This window comes from Daphnia carinata, mitochondrion (assembly GCF_022539665.2).
Source record: "Daphnia carinata mitochondrion, complete genome".
Classification (NCBI taxonomy): domain Eukaryota; kingdom Metazoa; phylum Arthropoda; class Branchiopoda; order Diplostraca; family Daphniidae; genus Daphnia; species Daphnia carinata.
The window spans coordinates 1-15,245 of record NC_028152.1 but is presented as its reverse complement, the minus strand read 5'-3'; the positions used below and the strand labels follow the sequence as shown (position 1 = coordinate 15,245).

Here is a 15,245-nt window from a genome sequence, read left to right as displayed (position 1 = left end):
TTATACATCCCACACAAGAAAATGTATTCCTAATTTAAACTAATTTTTAAAGACATTTTTCATAAGTATTATTAAATATTTGTACTCCCTACATGTTACTCTTACCCACCATGTGGTTTTTTATTTTCTAAAAGTTTTCAAAATTTTTGTTAAAAAAATCAACATTTTTTTTTAGAAAAAACAAATGTTAAACAGAATTACCAAAATTTAAGTATTTTGGTACTAAAAAGTTTCAACTTTTTTTCTCATACTTTTAGTTAGTACAATTACTACTACTCATAATGAAATCCAGCGCTACAATGTAAAAAATTGTTTGAAAATAAAAAACCACATATCAAAAGTACAAGACAAAAAATGGGTGTTTTTGACGAAATTTATACTTTTTTTATGTTAGTTTTAAACGACATTTGATAAAAAAAAAGGGGCTTTTCTTCCATCTGCAGTGAAGTTTGATAAAAGTTTATATTAAAGACCTAGAGTCTAGAGGTGATTTAATTCTCTTTAAAGACCTCGGATTAATCTTATTAATTATAAAGAGGAGTTCTTCTCCCCCGTAGATGAGGCACTTCTGTGCCTTGGGGGAAGAACTCCTCTTCATGTAATAAAGTTTGAATCTGGCTTTCGTTTTGTTTTAAATTAAATCTATATATCACTAAGAAATTTTAAGAGTAGTACTAGTAGTAGATAATCTTAGGAAACAATTGTATTTGGACCTAGTTAAATTTATAAGATTGACTAAAATCGTGCCAGCCGTCGCGGTTAGACGAAGAATCTAAATGAAATAATTTATTATTCAATTAACAGTAGATAAGTTAGAGTAAATTTATTTTCTTTCTTAGGTGAAATTTATATAAGGGGAAAAAATATCTTTATTTATTTGAAGGGATTGTTAAGTGAAGACTTAAAACCAGGATTAGATACCCTGTTATTCTTCATTATATTTAATAGGGTAGTAAAAGTTATTCTTCAAACCCAAAGATTTTGGCGGCATTCTAACCAAACAGAGGAGCTTGTCTTATAATCGATAACCCCCGTTTTATCTTACCTTTATTTGTTTAGCTTGTATACCTCCGTTGTCAGATTACTCTAAAAGGATGTTTTCTAGAAAAATTATTTTTTTACTTCAGGTCAAGGTGCAGTTTATATAAAGGGAATGGTGAGCTACAATTCTAATAAGAACACGGATTTTAATTTAAATTTTGATTGAAGGTGGATTTGTTAGTAAATTTATTTTAGGAAAATAAATCGAATAAGGCAATAGAATGTGTACATATCGCCCGTCACTCTCCTTTTAAGAGGAGATAAGTCGTAACAAAGTAGATGTACTGGAAAGTGTATCTAGAAAGTGATAAGGAGCTTGATTAGTTAAGCAATTCATTTACATTGAATTTATATTCGTGCAAATCGAATCTTGTTAAAATTTTTATTTAGTTAAATAAAATATGAGAATCATCTTTAAATTAAAATGTAAGAGTATCAATGCTAATGAAATTATTTAAAACTTATAGTTAAGAGTACTGTGAAGGATAATTGAAAGAATAGAAATTTATTAAAAAGAAGATATTAAAAATCGTACCTTGTGTATCAGGGTTGAGTAAAATTATACCAAGATAGGAATATCCCGAAATTAAGCGCGTAATGTTTTTAATAAATTGGTTGTATCAAAAATCTTTTGAATATAGACATAGGGTGAAAGGCCATTCGAGCTTTTTTATCTGGTTTCATGAAAAATGAATTTAATTCGGTTAATTTTAGTTTACTATTATGTCTGAAAATCTTAATTAAAATTAATAAAGTTTTAGAGGGATGAGCTTCTATAACAACTAGTATAATAAAATTATTTTTAAAAAATGGGTTTAGGTTTAATAATGTCCTTAAATATAAAGTTTGTTATAATTTACATTTTTATAAAAAATATTTTTACTTATTTACTTTTTTATCATGATATTGAAATTAATAAAAAATTTTAAGTAATAATGCTCAAATTAGTAGAGTAATTATGTATATTTAATTTATTAAATTAATGTATAATTTTATTAAATTATAGTTATTTTAAAGGAACTCGGCAAATATATTTTCCGCATGTTTATCAAAAACATCTCTTTTTGACACATAAAAAGTACCGTCTGCTCAATGCAATTTGTAAATAGCCGCAGTATTCTGACTGTGCTAAGGTAGCATAATCATTAGTCTTTTAATTGAAGGCTGGTATGAATGACGAGACGAGAAAATAGCTGTCTCTAAAATAAATCTTGAATTTTATTTCTAAGTGAAAAAGCTTAGATAATTTTAAAGGACGATCAGACCCTTTGGAGCTTTATTTATTTTAAATTTTAATTTATTTTAGATTATTGAATGAATAATAAATTTTGTTGGGGCGACAGAGAGTAATAAATACCACTCTTTTTTTTAAACAATTATAATTGAAAAATTGATCCTTAAAGTAAGATTAAAAGACTAAGTTACCCTAGGGATAACAGCGTAATCTTCTTGGAGAGTTCAAATCGATAAGAAGGTTTGCGACCTCGATGTTGGATTAAGAGATTGACAAGGTGCAGAAGTTTTGTTGGAAAGTCTGTTCGACTTTTAATTTCTTACATGATCTGAGTTCAAACCGGCGTGAGCCAGGTTGGTTTCTATCCTTAAAATTATTTTAACCCTTTTAGTACGAAAGGATTGAAGGGTTGGGATTATTCTTTAAATTAAGAAATAAATTAAAATTTTTAAATAGTTGTGTTAGTCTGACAGAAAATGTACTAGATTTAGGATCTACTTATGTAGGTGTTAGCCCTACGACTAATTTTCATGATTCAATTAATAATGTTATTAATCCTAGTTATTTGTGTTTTAGTTGGGGTAGCTTTTTTTACTTTATTTGAACGAAAGCTTTTAGGTTACATTCAACTACGGAAAGGGCCTAATAAAGTAGGGCTAGTCGGGATCTTGCAACCATTTGCAGATGCTATTAAGTTATTTTCAAAAGAACATTTACCCCCCTCTTATTCAAATTACTTGCCCTTTTTAATAGCACCGTGTTTAAGTTTAGGGTTAGCTTTATTAGTGTGGACAAGAACACCTTCTGATTTTAATTTGCTCTCGTTTGGAATAAGTGTTTTATTTTTTTTATGTTGTATAAGATTAGGGGTTTATAGTTTATTAGCAGCCGGTTGAAGTTCAAATTCTAAATATTCTTTATTTGGAGCTTTACGAGGGGTTGCACAGACTATTTCTTATGAGGTAAGCTTAGTTTTAATTTTATTGACTCCTTTACTAGTAATTTTAGGTTACGAGTTAAGTTTGTTTTCTTACTTCCAATCAAAAATATGATTTATTTTATTATTTCCTTTTAATTCAATTATTTGATTAATCTCCTGCCTTGCGGAGACTAATCGAACTCCTTTTGATTTCGCGGAGGGGGAATCTGAACTTGTGTCGGGTTACAATACAGAGTATAGAAGAGGAGGATTTGCTTTAATTATATTAGGTGAATACACAAGAATTTTATTTATATCTTTCCTTTTTGTTTTGATTTTCCTTGGGGGAAGAACTGGGTTTAGATTCATATTTAAATTAATAATATTAGCCTTTATTTTTGTCTGGGTTCGTGGAACTCTCCCCCGTTTTCGATATGATAAACTTATATATTTAGCTTGGAAATCTTTTTTACCTTTTTCTCTTATTTATTTAATCTTTATGGGGGGAATTTTAATTTTATTATTTAGTGAGAGGAAAGAATGTTAAAAGATTTGAACTTTTATATCTTGTTTTCAAAACAAGCACCTTTATTAGGTTAAACAATCTATTTGATAAGGAAGTCCCACATTTTTAATGTTAAAGGGGCTAAAATAAAATAGCTAAAATAAATAACCGTAAATAGTTGTCCAATAAATACATAAGGATCTTCAACAGGTTTAGCCCCAATTCATGTTAAAATGAACACAGTACCTACTATTGTTCAAAATAGAAACTTGTTTAGAGGATAAAATCTTAGACCACGAAAATTACTCTTATGTCACAATGGTAAGATTGCTAGAATTAAAATAGATATAAGTAAAGCAATAACCCCTCCTAATTTATTAGGAATCGAACGAAGAATGGCGTATGCAAATAAGAAATACCACTCAGGTTGAATATGCACAGGAGTAACTAGAGGGTTGGCGGGGTTAAAATTTTCTGGATCTCCTAAAAGATTGGGGTTAAGAAGAGTTAAAAGAACTAAAATACTTAATATAATTAGAAATCCTACTAAATCTTTAATTGTAAAATAAGGGTGAAAAGGAATTTTATCACTCTCTCTGTTTAATCCTAGAGGATTATTTGAACCAGTTTGATGAAGGAAAAGTAGATGAATTATTACTACAGCTGCAATAATAAAAGGAATCAGAAAATGGAATGTGAAAAATCGATTTAGAGTTGCATTATCTACAGCGAATCCCCCTCATACTCATTGTACTACCATATCTCCAACATACGGAACTGCTGAGAGGAGATTAGTAATTACTGTTGCCCCTCAGAAAGATATTTGTCCTCATGGCAATACGTATCCTATAAATGCTGCTCCTATAGTTAGTAATAATAGAGCAATCCCGGAAAACCAGGTGAAAATATATAAATAAGACCCATAAAATATACCTCGACCTACGTGAAGGTACAGACAAATGAAAAAAAAAGAAGCTCCATTTGCATGGATGGTACGTAGAAGTCATCCATAATTAACATCTCGAATAATATGAATAACTCTTGAGAATGCTAAATCTACGTGAGGGGTGTAGTGTATAGCTAAAAACAACCCTGTTAAAATTTGAGTAGCTAAGCATAATCCTAAAAGAGAGCCAAAATTTCACCAAGCTGAAATATTCGCGGGTGCTGGTAAATCGACAAGGGCATTGTTTATAATTTTAATTAAAGGATGAGTTGAACGAAGAGTTGCCATTAGTGCGCACGAAGGGATGAAGAGTCAGATTTAGTGATATTAACAACTACAATGAGAGTTAAAAGAAGATAAAATACAAGAAATACTGTGACTCCCCCCAAATCTAAAGAATACAAAGAATTCAACCATATTAACCCTTCATTATTATTTGATTTAACTGATAGAACTCCTTCTCTTTTTGTTGTTCAAAAAAATAAATTAGAATAAAATAGGGTAAAAAAAAGTATTATAATGCTTCCAAATAATATTTTTAGGATATTTTTTTTGGAAAACAATTCATTTGAAGCCAGTAAAGAAATATAAATAAAAATTACAAGAAGCCCCCCCAACAGCACTAAAATTAAGATATATGACAGTCAAAAATTGGTGGATAGTATTCCTAAAGTTGCTGCTATAAAAATAGTTAGAATAAGGATGGCTAATCCTATTCTTAAAGGATGAGTTAGTCTTGGAAAAATTCTTGCTAGTATAATCATAATGGCTGAAAGAATTAATTGAATAAAAATCTCAAAAAGTAGTTTAATAAAAATTTAAGCTTTGGGAGCTTAAGATGTAGGTATCTATCTTTTTGATGTCTTAAAATTAACATTATCTTTGGTTTACAAGACCAATGTTTTAATTTAAACTATTAAGACTAAATGAGACATTTTTTGTTAAATCCTATTATTATTTTTTTATCCTTGGGAACTTTAATTTTTATAATCAGATTTATTTCTAAACGAAAGCATCTGTTGGCCACACTTTTAAGATTAGAAGGTTTAATACTAATATTGTTTGGTGTAGTTTATTGTGTATCTACCTTCTACTTTAGCTTCTTAAATTTTGTTTTGGTGTTTTTGACATTGACAGCTTGCGAAGGTGCCCTAGGTTTAAGCTTGCTCGTAGTAATTGTTCGGACCCACGGAAGTGACCACTTTAACTCTTTAAATTTTCTTCAGTGCTAATGTTAAAATTCGGATTATGTTGTTTAAGTTTAATTTTTTTACTAAACCAATGATTTTTATTAGTTGTGACTACCCTTGTTTTATGTTTTGTATGAGTGATTTCTATAATAAATTTTAATTTGGGGATTGTAAATATAATACATTTAGATTATTTGACCTTTTTTTTAGGTGGGTTATCTTTATGAATTACTAGTCTTATGGTTATAATAAGATTTTATATTAAGTTCTCTAAAAATTTTTTTGAAATGTTCGGGAGCTTAATTGTAATAATGTTATTTTTTTTAATTATCAGATTTAGAACTTCAAATCTTTTAATGTTTTATATTACATTTGAAAGAACTTTAATTCCCATTTTTTTAATAATTATAGGCTGAGGGTACCAACCAGAACGAGTCAGAGCTTCTTACTATCTTTTATTTTATACTTTGACAGCTTCATTACCTTTATTACTAGGGATCTTATGAATTAATTCTGAATATTTTTCTACTGATTTTAATTTTTTGATATTAAATCATTCTTCAAATTTTTTATTATTTTGGATACTTATCATCGCTTTTTTAGTTAAATTGCCGGTGTATATTGGTCATTTATGACTTCCTAAGGCCCATGTTGAAGCCCCTGTAGCAGGCTCAATAATTTTAGCAGGAATTCTATTAAAATTAGGAGGATATGGCTTAATTCGAATTCTTCCTTTTATTGAGTACAGAATAATAGAATTTTCTTCTTTATTAATTTCTATCAGATTGGTTGGTGGTGTCATAGCATCAATAATTTGTTTACGTCAAACTGATTGTAAGTCATTAGTTGCATATTCTTCTGTAGCCCATATAGCATTAGTATTAGCGGGAATTACATTTAATTCTTATTTAGGGTTATCAGGGGCAATTGTTATTATAATTGCTCATGGTCTTTGTTCATCTGGTTTGTTTAGTTTAGTTGGAATAATCTATGAACGGATTTCTACTCGTAATATTATTTTAATTCGAAGCCTTATTGTGGTAGCTCCTTTAATAACCTTGTGATGATTCTTATTTGGGATTAGAAATATGGCAGCCCCTCCCACAGCAAATTTAGTAGGGGAAATTTTTATTTTTATTTCTTCATTAAGTTGATTAAAAATAACCGCTGTTCTTGTTGGTATCTTATCTTTTTTAGCAGGGGCTTATAATCTTTTTTTATTTGTTTCTACTCAGCATGGAACTAGATTAGTAGGAATAAAATCTTTTCCTGAAACAAGATTTCGAGAACACCTTGTTTTATCTAATCATTTAATACCCTTCCTATTACTATTTGTTGTTTTAACTTCAACTTATACGTATTATTATAGTTTAAAAAAAATTCAGGTTTGTGGTACCTGAGATGTAGGCTTTACTAATAATCGTGGACAAGTTTCTTTATCAAAAAATTTCTTTTTTTCTAATAAATTTAATAGTAATTACTTGATTATTTGGAATCTACTTAAATTTAAATGAGACTTCAATTTTTGTTGAGTGGATTATGGGAGGGGGAATCGTAAATTTTAGAGCAACTATTTTACTTGATTATATAAGTTGTTTTTTTTTAAGAGTAGTTTTATGCATTTCTTCTAATGTTATTTGATACAGAAAAAGTTATATACATTCTGACCTAAATGCAAACCGATTTATTATATTAGTATTAGGATTCGTTATTTCTATAATACTTTTAATTGTCAGCCCCAATATTCTAAGAATTCTTTTGGGATGGGACGGCCTAGGATTAATTTCTTATTGTTTAGTTATTTACTACCCTTCAAAAAAATCTAGAAGTGCTGGGATACTAACGGTTCTTTCTAATCGTGTAGGAGATGTATGTATTTTACTTTCAATTGGTTGATTCACTTTAATAGGAGATTTTAATATCCTTTGTTGAAATTTGACTTCTACTTTAGATGAAACTTACTGACTACCTCTGTTAGTCATGATCGCTGCTATAACTAAAAGAGCTCAAATCCCTTTCTCTGCGTGACTTCCTGCGGCAATAGCTGCTCCTACCCCTGTGTCAGCTCTAGTTCACTCATCTACATTAGTAACTGCAGGGGTTTACCTATTAATTCGATTTTCCTTCTTACTAGAATCGCAATGATCTTCTAGTTTAATGTTTATCTCTATAATAACTATATTTATATCAGGTATTGTTGCAATTTGTGAGTATGATTTAAAAAAAGTAATTGCTCTTTCTACTCTGAGTCAGCTAGGCATGATGATATTTGCAATTTCTCTTACCTTACACAAAGTAGCTTTTTTTCATCTTCTTTCTCATGCACTCTTTAAAGCATTGTTGTTCCTCTGTGCAGGAATTCTAATTCATGGAATTGGGGGGTCTCAAGATATACGTCATTTTGGAAGATTAGTAAAATCTTACCCTATAGTTGCAGTTTGTTTAAATTTAGCTAATTTTTCATTGTGTGGGATTCCTTTCTTAGCAGGATTTTATTCTAAGGATATAATTGTAGAATTAGCTTGTCAAAATTCTTGAGGTATGTTTATTGTGATTATAATATTTATATGTTTAGGACTAACTGTATTATATTCAGTTCGTTTAGTATTTTTCAGTTTTTCTAATCTAAAAACTGGCGTACCCCTGCAATCATTATGTGAAGAGGATAGTACTCTAGTATACCCAGTTGTAATTTTAACTTTAATCTCAATTTTATCAGGACCATCTTTAATATGATTAATATTCCCATACCCCTCTTTAATTCTTCTACCTCCTACTTTAAAATTAGCAACAATTTTTGTTATCTCATTTTCCATTTTTTTGATAGTTGGACTAAGTCAAATTTCACTAACCCAACTAAATGAGTCTAATCAATTAACTTATTTAATTGGGGCAATATGATTTCTACCTTGAATTAGTGGTCAAAGAATAACGGAGGGGGTTATTTCTAAGAGAAACTATATTATTAAAATTTTAGACCAAGGATGGTTAGAATATTACACATGTGTAGTTTCTTCCGATATCCCTAATAAAATTATTCCAGTTGTAACAAATACACAACAAAATAGTTTAAAAATTCATTTTATAGTATTTTTAATATGAATTCTATTATTAATTATTTTTATTTTATGTCCTTGTAGCTTAATATAAAGCATAGCACTGAAGATGCTAGGATGGTCCTAGACCCAGGGACAGCTATTAGAATAAAATTCATCTTTACAATGAAAATGTAATGTATTAGATTTATACTATAATTGCAGAAATGCAAACGGAATTAAACCGCTTAGAGTTAGAGTTAGCAGCTCTTCTCTTACTTTCACTTCCTTAGTTGGAATAAACTATTCTAAACTCCATTAACAGTGAAGTGCTGCCGACTTTAGCTTCAACTAAAGAATCTGGATTAATTAAAATCAAAGTTTAGGCCGAAACTAAATGTAACTTTTACTTCAGATTCTAAGGAAGGTCTAATAAGACACCTCTTGAATGCAAATCAAGTATTATATTTAACTACGTCCCTAAAGTGCTCAATTTAAAGCTCCTTGCTTCCACTCATGAAATAAACCCAACAATAAAATTACAGTAAATAATATGAATACTTTGAATCAATTTAATAATACTGATTTAGTTAATCTAAATACTGCAGGAAGAAGTATTACAATTTCAACATCAAAAATTAAAAAGATGATTGTAATTAAAAAAAATCGAAGAGAAAATGGCAAACGAAAATTAGAATTACTATCAAATCCACACTCAAAAGGAGAAGACTTTTCTCGATTAAACTTAACTTTCTTTCTAAGAATAAGAGAAAGTCCAAGAACCACTAATATAATTAGTATGACTAAAGGTACAAAAATTATTAATTGAAAAATTATCTTCTCCATATCTGGACTTTTTGATTGGAAGTCAAATATACTAATTATATTAAGAAGATACCTAATTACCTCATCAATAAATAGAAATAAATAAAAACAATCAAACAACATCAACAAAATGTCAATATCAAGCAGCAGCCTCAAAACCAAAATGATGTGTACTTGAAAAATGATTAAGTATCTGCCGAAAAAGACAAACTAAAAGAAATGTTGTCCCAATAATAACATGAAGTCCATGGAATCCTGTTGCTACAAAAAATGTTGAACCGTAGACTGCATCTGCAATAGAAAAAGGAGCCTCATAATATTCTAAAGCTTGTAATGAAGTAAAATATAATCCCAAAAATACAGTTAATATTAAACCTTGTACACCTTGAGTATAATTATTTTCTATTAAAGCATGATGTGCCCAAGTTACTGTAACACCTGACGCTAGTAAGATAGCTGTATTTAATAGGGGAATTTGAAATGGGTTGAATGGCTTAATTCCTATTGGAGGTCAAGAACTTCCTAATTCTACTGCAGGAGCTAAACTTCTATGAAAAAAAGCTCAAAAAAAAGATAAAAAAAATAAAACCTCTGAGGCAATAAATAAAATTATCCCCCAACGCAATCCAACCCCGACCTGAACCGTGTGAAGCCCTTGATATATACCTTCACGAATAACATCTCGTCATCACTGAATTATAATTAAACTTGTAGTAAAAAGACCAATTAAAACTAAATCTATATTAAATGTATGAAACCACTTCGCTAAACCAGATACTAGTCTTATTACTCTGAATGCTCTTAATAAAGGTCAGGGACTTTTATCAACTAAATGATAAGGATGATTTATAAAATTTGACATTAAACAACTTCTCTAGAATATAGGGTTGCTAAAACAGCAAAAACATATGATTGAATAATAGCTACGGCTCTTTCTAAAGTCAATAACAAGATTTGTGTAATTAATAAAATTGATAATAAAGAAGAAGAAATAGAAGGGCCTTGATTCCCTAATAATACTAAAAGAAGATGGCCTGCAATTATATTAGCTGCTAAACGTACCGCAAGAGTTCCAGGACGAATAACATTACTGATAGTTTCAATTAAAACCATAAAAGGCATTAAGACGCCTGGGGTACCTAATGGTACAAGGTGGGCTAGTATGTGTCGTGTGTGATTTAATCAACCATAAACTATAAAAGATAATCATAAAGGCATAGCTAGACTTAAAGTTATAGCAAGATGACTAGAAGCAGTAAACACATATGGTGCCAATCCTAATAAATTATTAAATAAAATAAATATGAATAATGAAATAAAAATCAATGTGTGCCCTTGCGAAGAAGATGGCCCAACTAAAGTTTTGAATTCCAAATGAAGTTGATTAACAACTATAGAAAATATCTTAGAGTATCGATTAGATTGAAGTCAATAAGTTCAAGGAATTAAGAATAATCCTAATAAAGACGCTCTTCAATTTAAAGGTAAGTTTAAAGCTGCTGCAGGATCAAAAATAGAAAATAAATTTGCTATCATTTTCAATTACAAGAAGAAGTCTTCTCAGTATTAGTATAATTAGAATCCTCAGGACTTAATTGGATAGTGCATTTAAAAAAATACATTAAAACAATGAAGAACATAAAAAGTGAAATGAAAGTTAAAAATAAAAGTACTCAATTTATAGGTCAAATTTGTGGCACAAAGAAATACTATCCCAAGTAATTTTAGCATGACAAGCTAATGTTATTTGTTTAACTAATTTCTCTCATCAAAGTCAATCGTTAACTGACATAACTAAGCTTAAGAGGCTTTTGCTTACTTTAAGCTATTTGATGAAAAAGATTTAACTCAAGTTAAAAAATCTACTGGATTAATAGCCTCCACACTGATAGGCATAAAACTATGATTAGCTCCACAAATTTCTGAACATTGCCCATAAAAAACCCCAGGTCGATTAAAAAATACATTTAGTTGATTTAGTCGACCTGGAATAGCATCAGCCTTAATCCCTAGACTAGGAATAGTTCAAGAATGAATAACATCTGCTGCAGTAACTAAAAGTCGAATCTGAGTTAAATAAGGTAAAATAACTCGGTTATCAACTTCCAACAAACGAAATTCTGCTAAATCTAATCTATTTGTAGGGATTATATAGGAATCGAATTCAATGTCATTAAAATCTGAGTATTCATAACTTCAATATCATTGATGACCTACTGTTTTTAATGTTAAACTAGGCTCAGTAGTTTCATCAATTAAATAAAGCAAACGTAAGGAAGGGAGGGCTAAAATAATTAAAATAACTGCAGGTAAGACTGTCCAAATAATCTCAATTATCTGACCATCTAAAAGATAACGATTCACGAATTTATTAACTACCAATCTAATTATAAAGTATCCTACTAAGGTTGTAATTAAAATTAAAATCAATAAAGCATGATCATGAAAAAAAATTAATTGTTCTATTAAAGGAGATGCACTATTTTGAAATCCAATTTGAGCCCATGTTGACATTTTCTAATGGAAAGATTTTAACTTTCATTTTTAGAGCTTAAATCTAAGGCACTAATCTGCCACATTAGAATTGTGAAATAAAAACTAACTCATTGTAACTATGTTCTGCTGGAGGAAAAGAGTGGTGTCATTCAATAGAAGTAGAGAGATGTGTAGCAAAAAGCACAGGTCGTAAGCTAATCAGAGATTCCCAGATAATAAAAATAAAACCTAAAGTTGCAACGAAAGAGATCATCGAACCAACAGAAGATACTACATTTCAACTTATATAAGCATCAGGATAGTCAGAATATCGTCGAGGCATTCCTGCTAATCCTAAAAAATGCTGGGGGAAAAAAGTAAGATTTACACCAATAAATATAATTAAAAAATGAATTTTTAATCATGTTCTATGCAAAGTTAATCCTGTAAATAAAGAATATCAATGAGCAACCCCGGCAAAAATAGCAAATACAGCTCCCATAGAAAGAACATAATGGAAATGAGCAACAACATAATAAGTATCATGTAAAATAATATCAATTCTAGAATTAGCTAAAACAACCCCGGTCAAACCCCCGACTGTAAATAAAAAGACAAATCCAGCAGCCCATAAAAGAGAAGGAGAAAATACTAATTGTGTACCATGAAGTGTTCCTAATCATCTGAAAATCTTAATTCCTGTCGGAACTGCAATAATCATAGTAGCTGCGGTAAAATAGGCTCGAGTATCAACATCCATACCTACAGTAAACATATGATGAGCCCAAACTACAAATCCTAAGACCCCAATAGCTAATATAGCGTAGATTATCCCTAAGGTTCCAAAAGCTTCCTTTTTTCCTCTCTCATGACTAATAATATGCGAAACTATCCCAAACCCAGGAAGAATTAAAATGTAAACTTCAGGATGACCAAAAAATCAAAATAAATGTTGATATAAAATAGGATCCCCCCCTCCAGCAGGATCAAAAAAAGAAGTATTTAAATTACGGTCAGTTAATAGTATAGTAATAGCTCCAGCTAATACTGGTAAACTTAATAGAAGTAAAAGTGCTGTGATACCTACAGCTCATACAAATAAAGGAATACGATCTAATGTTATACCATTAGATCGTATATTAATAATAGTAGTAATAAAATTTACTGCCCCTAAAATAGAAGAAATACCGGCAAGATGTAAAGAAAAAATACTTAAATCTACAGAAGCTCCAGCATGAGCAATTCCAGCAGATAACGGAGGGTAAACAGTTCACCCAGTTCCAGCCCCGCTTTCGACTGCCCCCCCTACTAATAAAAGAGTTAGTGCAGGAGGTAAAAATCAAAAACTTAGATTATTTAAACGAGGGAAAGCCATATCTGGGGCCCCTAATATTAAAGGCACTAACCAATTTCCAAATCCTCCAATTATAATAGGCATGACCATAAAAAAAATTATAACAAATGCATGAGCGGTAACAATAACATTATAAATCTGATCATCCCCAATTAAACTTCCAGATTGTCCTAACTCCGCTCAAATAAGTAAACTTAATGCAGTACCAACCATTCCTGATCAAATACCAAACATAAAATATAGGGTCCCAATGTCCTTATGATTAGTTGAAAATAACCAACGTCGCAATAGTTTAATGGCTGAGTTTAAGCATTAGATTGTAAATCTAATTACGAGAATATTTCTCTTAAACTAAGATAGAATAGTTTAAAAAAAACTTTTAAATTGCAAATTTAAAAATGAGATTCACTCTTCTATTTAGAATTTAAGACTATTCTTAATTAAAGCTTTGAAGGCTTTTAGTTTTATTAACTTAAAATTCTAAATAAATAAAAACAAAAATAACCCAAAAATAGACAAAGACAGTGTAAATGTAATTAAATTATTTAAAGAATATGTAAAATTCAAAAATAATAAATTTGTTCTATTTATAATAAAAGATGTGAATATTATTCGCAAATAAAAAAATAGAGTAAATAATCTGGCTAAAATCATAAAAAATCTAAAGAAATATCACCCAACTCTAATAGTATTTTGTAAAATTAATCATTTAGGTAGAAACCCCAAAAAAGGAGGAAGACCCCCCAATGATAAAATTGATAAAAATATAAAAATTTGCTTTGAAGAGTTAAAATTTACTAAAACAAATTCATTAATATGAGAAATATTAAATGTGTCAAAAATCAAAATTACAGGTAATAGAACAACTATATAAATAAAAAAATACAATACACCTAATCATAAATCAAAAGACAAACTAACTAAAAGTCATCCTAAATTATTAATTGAAGAAAAAGTTACTAATAAGCGCGTTCTAGTCTGAACTAAACCTAGTAACCCCCCAACACATAGGGACAAAATAATTAATGTATCTATTAATCCTAAGTCATACTCAATAAATCCCCATAAAATCAATAAAGGATTAATTTTCCGAACAGTTAATAAAATAAATAAACATAACCATCTTAAAGTCTCAGCCACACTGAGTATTCAACTGTGGAAAGGGGCAGCCCCTAATTTAATAGCTAAACCACATAACAAGATAAGATTACCTAAAATCATAAAATCAAAGAAGAAAAAAAAAGCTCTTAAAATAATTAAGATTGAAGCCAAAGTCTGAGTCAAAAAATATTTGACAGAGGCTTCACTGATAATTCTTAATTTCTTATTTAACATAATAGGCAAAAATACCAAAGTGTTGAGCTCCAAACCAACTCACGAAATTAAAAAAGAAGGAGAGGACATCACCAAAAAGATACTTGAAAAAATTCTCATAAATATTAAAATTAAAGAAGGAGAAAGTCACATTAGAAAGGAGGTATGAACCTATAAATGGGGCATGAACCCACTAGCTTTATTTAGCTTACCTGTCCTTACATGTTAATGTAAATGCATAGAAGATTTTGATTCTTCCAGTTTTGGTGTAATTCCATTACATGTAGTTAACTTCTAAACAAACTTTTAAGAAAATAAAACCAAAAAGAACATATCAAAAGTAGTTTGGGCAAAACTATTGCATAATTTACCGTATCGAGATAATCCTTTTCTTCAGGCACCAAACT

At 29.6% G+C, this 15,245-nt stretch overlaps 13 protein-coding genes and 24 non-coding genes across 37 annotated transcripts, besides 1 other annotated feature; 14 read left to right on the top strand and 23 right to left on the bottom strand. All coding sequences in view use genetic code 5, as the record gives it.

The window, feature by feature from the left end:
• Positions 1–602: a D loop (putative mitochondrial control region).
• On the top strand, positions 602–1,348 carry ASK36_gr01. Its single transcript has one exon. It is a non-coding gene; the product is annotated as a 12S ribosomal RNA (ribosomal RNA).
• Positions 1,347–1,418, top strand: ASK36_gt22. Its single transcript has one exon. It is a non-coding gene; the product is annotated as a tRNA-Val (tRNA).
• ASK36_gr02 lies at positions 1,397–2,758 on the top strand. Its single transcript has one exon. It is a non-coding gene; the product is annotated as a 16S ribosomal RNA (ribosomal RNA).
• ASK36_gt21 lies at positions 2,736–2,802 on the top strand. The gene has a single exon. It is a non-coding gene; the product is annotated as a tRNA-Leu (tRNA).
• Positions 2,803–2,805: 3 nt separating this feature from the next.
• ND1 (NADH dehydrogenase subunit 1) lies at positions 2,806–3,741 on the top strand. Its single transcript has one exon. The coding sequence runs from the start codon at positions 2,806–2,808 to the stop codon at positions 3,739–3,741; it is 936 nt and encodes a 311-aa protein (YP_009175364.1).
• On the bottom strand, positions 3,732–3,800 carry ASK36_gt20. Its single transcript has one exon. It is a non-coding gene; the product is annotated as a tRNA-Ser (tRNA).
• Positions 3,800–4,933, bottom strand: CYTB (cytochrome b). Its single transcript has one exon. It carries the CDS (start codon positions 4,931–4,933, stop codon positions 3,800–3,802), a length of 1,134 nt encoding a protein of 377 aa, YP_009175363.1.
• On the bottom strand, positions 4,933–5,424 carry ND6 (NADH dehydrogenase subunit 6). The gene has a single exon. It carries the CDS (start codon positions 5,422–5,424, stop codon positions 4,933–4,935), a length of 492 nt encoding a protein of 163 aa, YP_009175362.1.
• A 17-nt stretch (positions 5,425–5,441) lies between these two features.
• Positions 5,442–5,505, top strand: ASK36_gt19. Its single transcript has one exon. It is a non-coding gene; the product is annotated as a tRNA-Pro (tRNA).
• On the bottom strand, positions 5,506–5,568 carry ASK36_gt18. Its single transcript has one exon. It is a non-coding gene; the product is annotated as a tRNA-Thr (tRNA).
• A 30-nt stretch (positions 5,569–5,598) lies between these two features.
• Positions 5,599–5,877, top strand: ND4L (NADH dehydrogenase subunit 4L). The gene has a single exon. It carries the CDS (start codon positions 5,599–5,601, stop codon positions 5,875–5,877), a length of 279 nt encoding a protein of 92 aa, YP_009175361.1.
• Positions 5,877–7,194, top strand: ND4 (NADH dehydrogenase subunit 4). The gene has a single exon. A coding segment is annotated over exon 1 (1,318 nt).
• On the top strand, positions 7,195–7,257 carry ASK36_gt17. The gene has a single exon. It is a non-coding gene; the product is annotated as a tRNA-His (tRNA).
• ND5 (NADH dehydrogenase subunit 5) lies at positions 7,258–8,965 on the top strand. The gene has a single exon. A coding segment is annotated over exon 1 (1,708 nt).
• Positions 8,966–9,029, top strand: ASK36_gt16. Its single transcript has one exon. It is a non-coding gene; the product is annotated as a tRNA-Phe (tRNA).
• On the bottom strand, positions 9,029–9,093 carry ASK36_gt15. The gene has a single exon. It is a non-coding gene; the product is annotated as a tRNA-Glu (tRNA).
• Positions 9,094–9,158, bottom strand: ASK36_gt14. Its single transcript has one exon. It is a non-coding gene; the product is annotated as a tRNA-Ser (tRNA).
• Positions 9,159–9,225, bottom strand: ASK36_gt13. The gene has a single exon. It is a non-coding gene; the product is annotated as a tRNA-Asn (tRNA).
• On the bottom strand, positions 9,226–9,289 carry ASK36_gt12. Its single transcript has one exon. It is a non-coding gene; the product is annotated as a tRNA-Arg (tRNA).
• ASK36_gt11 lies at positions 9,290–9,352 on the bottom strand. Its single transcript has one exon. It is a non-coding gene; the product is annotated as a tRNA-Ala (tRNA).
• ND3 (NADH dehydrogenase subunit 3) lies at positions 9,351–9,704 on the bottom strand. The gene has a single exon. The coding sequence runs from the start codon at positions 9,702–9,704 to the stop codon at positions 9,351–9,353; it is 354 nt and encodes a 117-aa protein (YP_009175358.1).
• On the bottom strand, positions 9,705–9,766 carry ASK36_gt10. The gene has a single exon. It is a non-coding gene; the product is annotated as a tRNA-Gly (tRNA).
• A 2-nt stretch (positions 9,767–9,768) lies between these two features.
• COX3 (cytochrome c oxidase subunit III) lies at positions 9,769–10,557 on the bottom strand. Its single transcript has one exon. It carries the CDS (start codon positions 10,555–10,557, stop codon positions 9,769–9,771), a length of 789 nt encoding a protein of 262 aa, YP_009175357.1.
• Positions 10,557–11,231, bottom strand: ATP6 (ATP synthase F0 subunit 6). The gene has a single exon. It carries the CDS (start codon positions 11,229–11,231, stop codon positions 10,557–10,559), a length of 675 nt encoding a protein of 224 aa, YP_009175356.1.
• Positions 11,225–11,395, bottom strand: ATP8 (ATP synthase F0 subunit 8). Its single transcript has one exon. The coding sequence runs from the start codon at positions 11,393–11,395 to the stop codon at positions 11,225–11,227; it is 171 nt and encodes a 56-aa protein (YP_009175355.1).
• On the bottom strand, positions 11,396–11,460 carry ASK36_gt09. Its single transcript has one exon. It is a non-coding gene; the product is annotated as a tRNA-Asp (tRNA).
• Positions 11,461–11,530, bottom strand: ASK36_gt08. Its single transcript has one exon. It is a non-coding gene; the product is annotated as a tRNA-Lys (tRNA).
• On the bottom strand, positions 11,531–12,209 carry COX2 (cytochrome c oxidase subunit II). Its single transcript has one exon. A coding segment is annotated over exon 1 (679 nt).
• A 1-nt stretch (position 12,210) lies between these two features.
• On the bottom strand, positions 12,211–12,278 carry ASK36_gt07. Its single transcript has one exon. It is a non-coding gene; the product is annotated as a tRNA-Leu (tRNA).
• COX1 (cytochrome c oxidase subunit I) lies at positions 12,279–13,812 on the bottom strand. Its single transcript has one exon. A coding segment is annotated over exon 1 (1,534 nt).
• Position 13,813: 1 nt separating this feature from the next.
• Positions 13,814–13,878, top strand: ASK36_gt06. Its single transcript has one exon. It is a non-coding gene; the product is annotated as a tRNA-Tyr (tRNA).
• A 1-nt stretch (position 13,879) lies between these two features.
• On the top strand, positions 13,880–13,943 carry ASK36_gt05. Its single transcript has one exon. It is a non-coding gene; the product is annotated as a tRNA-Cys (tRNA).
• On the bottom strand, positions 13,943–14,006 carry ASK36_gt04. Its single transcript has one exon. It is a non-coding gene; the product is annotated as a tRNA-Trp (tRNA).
• ND2 (NADH dehydrogenase subunit 2) lies at positions 14,005–14,991 on the bottom strand. Its single transcript has one exon. The coding sequence runs from the start codon at positions 14,989–14,991 to the stop codon at positions 14,005–14,007; it is 987 nt and encodes a 328-aa protein (YP_009175352.1).
• Positions 14,992–15,056, bottom strand: ASK36_gt03. Its single transcript has one exon. It is a non-coding gene; the product is annotated as a tRNA-Met (tRNA).
• Position 15,057: 1 nt separating this feature from the next.
• ASK36_gt02 lies at positions 15,058–15,125 on the top strand. The gene has a single exon. It is a non-coding gene; the product is annotated as a tRNA-Gln (tRNA).
• A 54-nt stretch (positions 15,126–15,179) lies between these two features.
• ASK36_gt01 lies at positions 15,180–15,245 on the bottom strand. The gene has a single exon. It is a non-coding gene; the product is annotated as a tRNA-Ile (tRNA).